At 48.1% G+C, this 11,522-nt stretch overlaps 1 protein-coding gene across 1 annotated transcript; it reads right to left on the bottom strand.

Annotated features, from left to right (window-relative positions):
- Positions 1 to 2,504: 2,504 nt before the first annotated feature.
- Positions 2,505 to 10,797, bottom strand: BDR25DRAFT_378192 (BcPKS1, polyketide synthase; the record flags this gene model as incomplete). Its single annotated transcript, XM_033697530.1, has 9 exons — positions 2,505 to 3,356; positions 3,405 to 3,725; positions 3,775 to 8,350; positions 8,400 to 8,559; positions 8,611 to 9,397; positions 9,452 to 9,844; positions 10,052 to 10,320; positions 10,375 to 10,519; positions 10,567 to 10,797. The coding sequence occupies 9 exons, from the start codon at positions 10,795 to 10,797 to the stop codon at positions 2,505 to 2,507; spliced, it is 7,734 nt and encodes a 2,577-aa protein (XP_033542793.1).
- Between the last annotated feature and the right edge of the window lie 725 nt (positions 10,798 to 11,522).

The following is an 11,522-nucleotide window of genomic DNA, read 5'->3' as shown; positions in this document are numbered from 1 at the left end:
TTATTGCTCGTACTATGTAGCAGCTTTCGTCAAACGTTCCTCCTGTCTTGACAGTAGGTGCGCATATCTGACAACCTCTTAAAAAGAGATTTAAGCGCCTTTATAAAACTTTTAGCTAATTAGAGCTCTAGAAGCTCTCTCTGCAGACCTTCTGTGTAAGGACGGAGCTCTGTACCACTACGCTAATACAACTAAAAAGGTGCGAATAATCAACTAACAGTTAATTATTGCGTACAGAATAGTATATATACCCGTCGCACGTAAGCACCATCTCGGCCTTACATTCTGCTTACTAGAGTCCTCTACTCCTCTAAAATTGCTATAAAAACTTCCTAAAAAGGTAATATAATCTGTACTATGTACTGTACCTAGGGCATTATTAACTGTACAGTGCGGCTTACAAACTTAGTACGTTTGTACTGAACACGTGACCGTTACGGTTCACTTTGTACGGACCGTAGTACGGCCTGTTGGAAGCCCTGGTTACAACCCCCCTCCATGAACGGGCTGCACCCGCGCGCACAGGCCAGCGATTCTTGAATGCTCTCGAAATGCTGTTTTCTATGTAAAATACATATAAATAAGCATTGTACTGTTATTTTGTCCCACCACTGTCTCACCACTTTGTATGTCCACCTTTAGCCTTAATAACTGCCCAACAGCGCTCCCTTATTAACTTAATGTACTTGCTATAGTCACTAAAAGACAATTTCTCCTACTCTTTAAGGAGATACTGCCTTACCTTGCTGTTAGTCTTTAGAAAGCGCTTCCCTAGGCGATATTTTAAGATCTGCCAGACGTTCTTAATAGGGTTGAGGTTAGGTGAGTTTGCTGGCCACTAGATCTTTGGGATACCCAGGGCCTCCTCAGCCTCCTTTGTAGCCTTTGATGTATGGATAGATGCGTTATCCTCTATTAAGGTTAGCTGCTTGCCTGTGTACGCTGTGTACACGTCTTAAAAGGCCATAATAAGCGGCAGGATATGCTTAATATAGACCTTAGAGTTAACTAAGTGCTTTTAGTTTGTACACTAGCTCTTTTTGTACACAACAAGGGGGCCCTTTATATCCCTAGATATCATCGCCCACACTATGCAGCTTGAGTAGCCCTTGAATTAAGCGACGCAGCAGGCAGGCAGGAAGCGCTCTTTAGCTCTCCTTGTTACCTACACCTTGCTAGGGCTAGCCTAAGCACTTATATTGTCGCTCTAGCCTATACTAGCCCATTGATCGCCAGTCTAGTCTAGGTGCTCCTATGCCCACTTAACTCAATCTGCCTTGTGTTAGTTAGTAAGGAAGGGCTTCTTTGTAGCCTTGCGGCGATAATAGAGCTCCTTCTTAAAGGCCTTAATAAGCGATTGCCGGCAGACAGTTATCCCTAGCTCTTAAGCTATCTCCTCTTAAGTTTTCTGTTGCTGCTTAGCGTTCTTAGTTGCATGCTGTACAAGGAGGATTTAAAATAGAGTTAATAGGATAGGAGACTGTCCCTTAGGCTTTGTGGGCGTCTCAGGCGTACGGAGGCAGAGAGAGACTGTAGAAGCAGGTATCCCTAGTTTCTAGGCAATATCCTTTTGTTTCCAGCCTATCTTATGAAGGGTATTAATCTGTATACGCTCCTTGTACGTTAATTGTTAATTTAGTGTCTTTAGCATTATAGTACATTTTAGTGGTGGAGTGAGCTGAACAAGGGACGTAAAGTTTGTTAGCAACCTACTTACAAAGGGTTGTAAATTATTTAGAACATTCTACGCACAGATGTTGGCTTGTGCACGCGGAACAGCCCGCTCAGGAGACCCCCCTGTAGAAGGCCGAAGTTTTACACTGCAATCTCTAGCGCCCTAGAGCAGTCCCATTTCCCCGCCTTACCTTTTCGAGCTAGTGACGGTGACCGAGATCTTCCGAGGTCAGATTGCACTGTCATCTCTTGCTTCCACGATGCAAACCCTCTTCGAATGTTCAGCCTAGCTATCTCACGAGACTCGGAAGGAAGCACCGCATTTCCTCAGGCCCACACTAGACTTTACTCTCTACCAATCCCTCAGCCTTGCGAGATGCACCGCAAATCTCTAACGCCGACTGAGCTGAGAATAATTCAGGCTCTCCCCCAAATAATGAAGAGGAACATGCTAAAACCTCAGTGCATCAGCACTGCAATTCCTACCGCCCACAATGAGACTCCTCATCGATCCGTCAGTCGGACAACTCATCTCAGAGCCCAGTTTCATTGCAATCTATAGCCTCCAAGGCTGCCAAGTCCCCAAGACCGGGCCATAGCATGTCCCGATGCTGCTTCATTGGGTCAAACGCTAACCCCTCTAGTAAATTTTGTTATCCTGTCTACACTTCACCTCTTTGTTCGATCTGAGCTAGGCTTTCGATCAGTGGAATCGATATGCTCTTCATTTACAGTACAGAGACCCTTTCCCTTATTAATTGCAGCTACCTCCCTAGACTATGGTGTCTGTAACTCTATTCGTGATCGCTACATCAGATTCAACTAGGCTCTCAGCTTGTACGTCCCGACTTCCTTGCTTTGCATTTCTCAGTAACCAGATCGCCCACCTGCTCGATTGATGCGCCACCCATAATATCGAATACAGCAATATCAGACATGAATTCTCTGCTAACCCATGATTTGATCTCAATTGCCAGAAGTGAGTCGACACCGTACGCAGACAATGCTTTTGAAGTTGCGCTGTCGTCAACAGGGATAGAGAAAGTCTTCTCTAACTTCTTGAGCAACGCAGAAATAACAACGGCACTTGCTTCCTCATCGGTAGTGGCGCGGAAGAAGTCCTCGGTGGAACTATGGGCCTGGGCATCTACGCCTACCGCACTAAGACTATCTCGATCTATCTGGTCGAGAATAGCAAAGGTAGGTGTGTTCATAGCTGCGGGTGGTTCGTAGCCTTGGTGACGAAGCTCAGCTGTGGGTGCTAAGCCTATGATTGGTTGTACATCCGCGTCGTAGCATACCTCCAACGCTGGATCGCAGTAATAGTCGAGAAGGGCGTGGAATTCAGTCTCGTGGATTTCGATAGTGTCGACTATTCCCTCTCTTCCGCGGCGATATTCTTCCTTTTCGGCGAGAATGCCGACATCTGCCATCCATCCCAAGTCCAGAGCCGCCGCCTTTTCACCAATACGACGCCGGTATCTTGCTAGACCGTTTTGAAATGTGTTCCCTGATGCATAATTTGCTTGCCCGATCGACCCAATTATTCCTGCCATCGAGGAGAGCATAACAAAGAAATCGAGGTCTCGAGGCAGGACCTCGTGGAGGTTGAGCGAACTTTGGACCTTTGCCGCGATAGCTTGCTCCCATTCTAGAAAAGACATGTTCTCGAACAATGCATCCTAGAGCAGTCTTAGCATCGTATCATGGCGGCTTGGAGTCGCACATACCTTCAGTACCATTGTACCCTGGATGCAACCTTTGATGGGAGGAAGCTTTTGTAAACACTGAGACAGGGTCGAGGAGAGAGTGGAGCGACATGCTACATCGCACGGAAGAGCTTCAACCTGCTTTCCCTGTGCCTCAAGGTCGCGGATCAAGTCTTTTGCGCTTTGAGATTTAGGGCCTGAGCGGGAGAGTAAGATGAGATTTCTGGCACCCCTTTCAGTCATCCATCGAGCAGCGCTTCGGCCAAGGCCACCAAGTCCGCCTGCAATAACATAGCTTGCATTGGGATCAAACTGGTAATGTGGTTCGTATTTCAGTAAAACCTAAGAGTTATCAGCCTCAGTCCATGTCATCAAGAATTGTCTAGCTCACCGGAACCGTGTCCGATGAAGTCATGTTCAACACGACTTTACCACTGTTCTTTCCAGACTGGATGAATCTAAATGCCTGTTCGATGTTGCCAATCGAATAAACATGAAGCGGGTGTGGGTGTTTGAGACGACCGTCTCCAACCATTTTCATGACTTCGACGAACACATTCCTCATCTTTACCGGGCTTAGTCTGTCAATGGACACGGCGCAAAAAGATACGTTCCGCCGGAACTGTTCCATGGGTAATTTGGAATTAGCCTCGATGTCGCGTTTTCCGATCTCGATAAAGCGACCTCCAGGAGCCATTAACTCCCAAGTGGTAGTCAATAAATCACCCGAGAGTGAGTTAAGCACGACGTCTACCCCTCTATTTTGCGTCATACGACGGATTCCCTCCGCAAAGGACTTATTCCGACTGTAGAAGACGTGATCTTCTGGTATTTTGTACCTTACCATCACAAGTTGCTTTTTCTCTTGAGATCCAACTGTCACGAACACTTCAGCACCTACTAATTGAGCAATCTGTATAGCCATCTGGCCTGTACCTCCAGCCCCAGCATGAATCAGGATTGTGTCGTCCTTTTGCAGTCTTGCTTGCTCGACCAGCGAGTAATAGGCTGTGACTCCCGTGACCGGCAAGGCAGCAGCCTCTTCGAAGGAAACACCATCTGCGATTTTGATAGGAAGCCTGTGATGGCAGCGAGCGTAAGACTTCAGACATGGTGAAGTAGGTACACACACGGGGTCTCCCGGTTGTAGGTCCTTGCAGTTCGTTCCCACTCGACTCACTATCCCTGCGCATTCGTATCCGAGATCAGTGTCTTCATCGAGTCGACCCAGGGCGATAAAAATATCGCGGAAGTTTAGTCCCACAGCTCTGATCTGAATTTCAACTTCATCTGAACCAATCTCAAGAGCGTGAACGGGATCTTTGACCCACCGTAGCGAATCGAGCGCACCAGGCACAGCCACCTCTAGAGCCAACGGCCCGCAGTTATTGAAACCAAGATGATGAAGCTGAGGTTTAAGTCGAGAGCCAAGATCATCGTTGATCGCGGAAGCTTCCTTGATTCGTGGTACTTCAATTATGCCGTCTCGTTCCCAATATTCGATATCCCCCATCTCCCCAAAATTAGGAGTCGTCAAAATCTTGTGTATGCTAGATGCAAGTTTCGCTGGATCCAAGGATCCTGTCCGTGACAATGTCATGAGAATGCGACTCGAGTCTTCTGAACGGAGGACGCGCATGAGACCATTCACCATAGCATAGTATGGCGAGTCCCTGGCATCTGGATCATAGTTGGAAACCCAAATCATCCGCTTAGATGCCGCGAAAATGGACTTGAGCCTCTCAAACTTTCTCTCAGTCAAGTCCTGTAGATGCGGCTTTTCTACGTCAAGAAGAGAAATAATACAAGTCTCTTCCGAGAAATTTGCGTTGCCAACTTGTTCAGGAGTTAGGACCGAGCTTCCGATGAAGTGCTCTTGTAGGGCACTGATGAGTTCTGCTGCAAGTTCGCAGTCGTCATCTTTAAGAATGACTATATCGTGGGAATTTCCAGTCTCTTTATCTTCGGTGGCTGTAGCTACCATGACGCCGTATTCGTGGGATATATCACTCTCGTGGTCTCTGAAGTAGATATCGATGCCGCCGAAACCGGCCTGCATCAGCAAGTCATTCCAGCGTTCTCGAGAAATACACGCACTCATATCTCGGTATTCCTCCAAGCCGCGCCACCAGCCAGGGAGTAGACCGAAGGCAAACCCAGCGCGAAGGATTTCCGGTTGAACAATCTCAGCAAACACCAACTTTCCACCTGGTTTCAGCAGTCTGTGAACATGGCGGAGGGTTTCTTCCAAGTCTCGCGTCGCATGAAGCACGGCGCTGGCGACGACCATATCATAAGTCCCCGGCTGGAATCCTTGATCAACTGGATCTTGTTCAATGTCAAGCGTGGAAAATCTGATGAAGTCTAGTTCCGTTGCGGCGAAACGTGATTTAGCCTTGTCGAAGAAGTATGGTGAGATGTCCGTGTAATCGTACGACGCCAATCTTGGTGCAAGGTGCTTTCGATCAGCCTCCTCTGGACCGTAAAACACTGACGAGAGGATGTGCGCCGTCATTGAGCCGGTACCTGCACCTACTTCAAGAATCTTCATCGCTTGATTTTTGTGCGCTAACATATCAATGTAACAACGTAATGGCGGTACGAAAGCACTCGAGCGCATACTATCTGCATAATAATTCTCGGCCAACTGAGTTTCTTTGTCGAATAAAAGCTCCAACGGGTCAACATCACCCTGAATAATGGCTGGCAAATTGCGGCCTACAGTCGCGAAAAGCCTCCCGGTCGGGTTCTCTGCCTCTACCCACCGCACGAGGGTATCAAACTCTTCTGCTCCAATTTCTTCTTGCACTGGAGTTTTTTTAAGCTCGGCGACGTTCCCTTCCCGCCACATGGCCTGTTGTGCCTTCATCCACTTCATGTATCGTTTGATGTGTGGTCTAGCTTCGTCGATATCGTTTCCACTGATCTTTCCAAGCGTTCCATTGATGAAGATACGGCACATTTGTGTCATTCGGGGGAAAAATACCTCTCTATCTCCCACGTCGACGAGATGAAATTGCAGTAAGCGGTTTAACTGGTTTGGAGCCAAGAGACTTGGATCGCATTTCCAACTCATCTCCCAACAAAGCCGACGGCGTTTTGAAAATTCAGAAAGATGTGAATCCGCCGAGGAAACCGCAGTTGTTTCCATATGATCAAAGGACATAACTACATTGTCGTCTTCATCAAGTACAAACATTGATGAAAGTGTTCCTCGATGGCCCTTGAAAGCGGTCGTGCTAAATGCCCGCAAAGTGGTAGACGGAGACGTAGTCAGTCCACTGCTGCTGGCCCAGCAACCTCTCATCTTGCTTGGAACCCCCGTGGGCTGCACTTGAGTTGCTCCCTTAGTCAATGCAACCCAGGGGAGGTGAGTTATGGCGTCTAACAAAGTTGGGTGAATCTTGTGGGTAAGTGAGCCATATCCTGCTGACCTCAGCTCTTCTGGGAACTGCAAACTCATCTCAGCTATAGCAGTCTGGTGTCCGTCCCAATACACATTACGCAAAGCCTGGAAAGTTGGACCGTATTGCATTCCCATTTTTGCAAAATGCTGGTACAGCGTTCTCGGGTCTACCTTCTGATGGCATCGCTGCTTCGCATTGGTGTATATGCGGTTGCATTCGTGCGTTCGGAGCTTCTGCTCTCTTCCGTTGTCGACTTCCTCCTCAGGTGGTTCGTAATGGACTTGGATCAAAGCTGCGCAAGCCTCGACCCACACTCCACCTTCTTCGACACAGATTCGAACATGGACATCATCGTGGTCCTTGTTCGAGCTATTTTGGATGGGCCGAGCATAAGTGACCACTTCAACACGCTCTTCCTCGTTTGGGGGAATGATAATCGGATTTGAAATGGCTGATTCCTTCACAAAAAACCCAGTTGTTTTCCGATGGGAACGACGTGTCTGCGATACTGCTTCTCCTGCCATAACTAGCATCCCTGCGCCAGGAAACACGATCTTGCCATTGATCTGGTGGTCGCGCAGCCATGGCATCTCGGCGATACTAAGAAACTTCCTCCACCGTGACTCCAGGTTTGTGGACTCTGGGGAAAGGGTACCAAGAAGATGAAGTGGTGGATGTTGTCGAAGGCATAGGTTCTTACTCAATCGACTCTCGTGCCAATATCTTGTACTGTGGTTGAATGGATATTCTGGGAGATCGGTGAGGCATTTGTAAGTGCTCATGTTCTCCATCTGGTTGACATTATTAAGCTGAATTGGATAACCGGCACAGTGAAGTCGGCCTGCTAACTCAAGTAATGGCCGAGAGCTCTGGTCAAAACGGCTAAGGCAAGATTGATATTGAACATTAGATATTGATGCATGATCGAGGATCTCATTGACGGCCCGTTGCAACGTCGAATGGGGTCCGACCTCGACCAGGTCCGAGACTACGATTGATGTACTACCAGTTGCACGAGAGCTCCGATTTCGTCTAAGAAGATCTGTCAGCGCACCGGAGAATTGGACAGGCTTCATCATATTTTGGGCCCAGTATTCTGACCCAAAGTAAGTCTTTGCAGTGGTGCTGTCAATACTATCACGTGTCACCGATGAAAGCATTTCAATGCCTTCATGGAGCGCTTCGCCGGGTAGTAAGTCTCCAAGAGCGCTGCAGTATAAATTAGCAGATTCTTTCATCCAAGGAGAGTGATACGCGGCTCCAGTTTTGAGTTTCCTAGAGAATATATCGTAGTCGGAGAAGAGTGCGTGGATTGAATTGACAAGGTCCTCGCATCCGGAAAGGGTGATATTCTTAGGGCTATTAATACACGCGACGGGAAGTTCTTGCCCGATGTGTCCCAGTGAATGCCGGTGTAGGAACGCTTTGTAGTCTTGTTCAGACATGCCTACGGCCAACATTGCTCCACGTCTACATGGTTGCGATGCATTGCACACGTGTTTGCCTCGAAGATACGCCACTTTGCAGGCAGATTCGAGAGAAAGTCCTCCGCAAGCGTAGCTATCTCGTGTTAGTCCAAGTGTATCGTTACAGATTGTGGGTCATTTACGCAGCAGCAATTTCTCCAGATGAGTGTCCTACTACTGTCGACGGAACAATGCCAAAACTCTTCAACAGGTGTAAAAGCGCGATCTGGATAGCTGTACAGAGTGGCTGACTGACTTCGGGGGAATCTATATTGACATCCTTGCTGTCCGAGGAAATAACGTCTAACAGGCGTTATCAAATTACTAGTCTGATACATTACAAGGCGAACTTACCTAGAAAGGATACACAACATCCGAAAGTACGCATCAGGTTGTCGATGAGACCTAGGGTCTTCTTGAAAACTGGATACTGGAGAAGGCCGCGGCCCATGCCTCTATATTGAGCTCCCTGCCCCGTAAAGATGAAGGCAAGGCCTCGCTTCATCCTCGAACGGATGGGTTTCGATATGCGCGTCCCAGCCCCACCGAGACAGGCAGAGCTCTCAGTAGAGCTTACTACGGCGAAAGATCGCCAAGGAAGTAGGCTCCGGCGAAAGCCAAGAGTGTATGCCACATCGTCAAGTGTGGAAGGGTCTGTCTGAGCCTGGAAATGGCTCGCCTTCTCTACCAAAATGCCGGCCGAATGCTCGTCAGCAGCGCTCCAAACCAATAATGTTAATTTTCTTCTTGTAGTCGTATCTATATGCCCGTTTGCATATCCATTCATGCCACTATTGCATCGTCCGTCGCTATCTTTAGAATGATTCATACGTATTCTGTGGTGATATGTGGTATTATGTCCTCGTAATGCCCTCTTTCGCAGGAAGTTGTAAGCATCGTCGAGTACGACATGCGAATTAGATCCACCGAATCCAAAAGAACTGACCGAAGCACGTCGGATGTCACATTCGGGCCATGTAGTTAGCGAAGTAGGAAACTCTAGGTTCAAAGCTTTTGCCTGAATCCGGGAATTGATCTGCTCAAAATTTGCATTGGGAGGGATGAGTCCTTTCTCGAGACAAAGAATAGCCTTGATGACACCCGCTATGCCGCTTCCGCCTTCGAGATGCCCAATATTCCCCTTTACAGCGCCTACGTATAAAGGGTCTTGGCTCGAGCGATGTTGGTGAAATACCCTTCCAATGGCGTTGGCCTCGGTAGGGTCTCCAATGGCTGTTCCAGTTCCATGGGCTTCCACGAAACGTGTGTGAGCAAAACTGAGATCTGCCTTGGCGTAAGTGTCTCTGATCAGCTGCGCCTGAGATTCTCCATTCGGTTGGGTAAGTCCAGGTGTGCGGCCGTCTTGGTTGGAGCCCGTCGCACGAATTACTGCGCGAATAGTGTCGTTATGTCTAAGGGCATCATGAAGTCGCTTCACAACAACGACACCTAGGCCTTCCCCGCGGCTGTACCCATCAGCCCTTTCGTCAAAACTGTAGCAACGACTGGAAGGAGAGATAAATCCCATCTTTGCAAGAGACAATGGGGTCTCGACTCCGAGGAGAATATTGGTTCCAGCAACCAGTGCCTAATCAACGGTTAGCTGAGAACAATAGGTGCCGCAAAATACCTCGAGCCACTTGCGTGGGAGTGATATCAGAATAATCGAGCATGATAGGCTGCCAAACAGTGTCTGCTCCTTCTAAAGATCGATAATCTACCAAACGCCCGGAAATCGAAATACCATCACCAAGAAAAGACCTCAACATATATTCCCGGCTGTTTGATCACGTACCATATCACACTCCCCTTGCCGAAGACCTTGACATGCAATATCAAGTGCCATCAAGCTGCTCGAGCATGCAGAGTCAAGATTAATGCTCGGCCCAGTGAAGTTGAAGAACCAGCTGATTCTATTCGCAAGCATGTTAACAGCAACACCAGTTGCAGCATACTGAGGGAAGTCATCACTGTCTCTTACGAGGAGGAGTTTGTATGCATCCGACATAGAGCCAGTGTAGACTCCTGTTCGAGAGCCATGCACGTGCTCCATCGGCATGCCAGCTGATCTAGTAAGCTTCCAAAGTTTCCGTTCCGCATGAAGCGTTATGAACGTACCGTTCTCCAAGGCCCGGTAACATGTTTCCAGAAGTATGCGTGCCTGGGGATCTACTGCGCTTGCTTCTTTTGTATTCATCGCAAAGAAGGATGCATCAAAAAGTCCGAGATCTTCCTGAAGGAAATGCGCCCCACGAGCAGGGATCTATAACCGTCATCAGTGGCGAGCTTTTGAATCGCACATATGACTACCTCGGATTTGCTTGCTTGCTCCTGATTGTAGAACGCATCGATGTTGACTCGATCTCTTGGCCATTCGGTCATGGCGCATCGTCTCTCCTCCATCATATTCCAGAAACGCTCTGGCGATGTAGCATCTTGAGGATACTTCAGAGAAATACCAACGACTGCCAAAGGCTCAACTACATCCATGTTCCCCAACAAAGAGAGACCGTTTGCTGGTGAAATGACTTCGCCGTTCATGATGATGCGTTTTGGACGACGTTTCCGCAATGGGTAACAAAATAATGCACTTAAGGTGGACGGGTGAGTAAACTTATTGGATGTTCTACCTAGGACCACGCCATACTTATTGACTTTTCATAAAGAGATTCGATCTCCTAGCAAGTTCACTCTCTGCCTTACCTTGTGCCGTCACCCCGCTTCAAACATTCACACTCGTCCCGGAATTGCTTTCTGGTAAATGCCACCGTTGTGGGGGCCATAATTCTGTGCCTTACCATCCATATATCCATGACAAGTTAGCCTTCACCTGGCCAGGATTGCTTTCATACTTCCTAGACTGTTTCAATCCCTGCTTCGCAACGGTCCGCACCCGATACGTTCCCCTATTAAAGTCCTGTGTGCGGTTCCTTTACTAGGATTGATAGTGCTTTCTAGGATGCCATCCATCGGGCCAAAATCCCATCACCCTTGTCCGAGTGATTGATACAGCCGGAATAGAATAAGCGCAAAAGAGCAAGGAGGAATACACGCTGGCCAAAATGTCTTGGCGACTCCGAGGTGGTGTCATATTATCATGTTAGCTTTGCCCCAAACGAAATCCGCACCGGCCATGGGCGCGCAGACTCGAGGTCCTAGCTTGATCGATCCACCTGAAGGGGTTGTTGCACCAATAAGCAAGACTTTTATTGTTAGACGTGTGGCAAACAAAACAACTTCTAAATCATCTTTTATTTCCGCTCAGG

This window comes from Lindgomyces ingoldianus (genome assembly GCF_010093535.1).
Source record: "Lindgomyces ingoldianus strain ATCC 200398 unplaced genomic scaffold BDR25scaffold_36, whole genome shotgun sequence".
In the NCBI taxonomy this organism is placed as follows: domain Eukaryota; kingdom Fungi; phylum Ascomycota; class Dothideomycetes; order Pleosporales; family Lindgomycetaceae; genus Lindgomyces; species Lindgomyces ingoldianus.
This window is presented reverse-complemented; position numbering and strand designations above follow the sequence as displayed.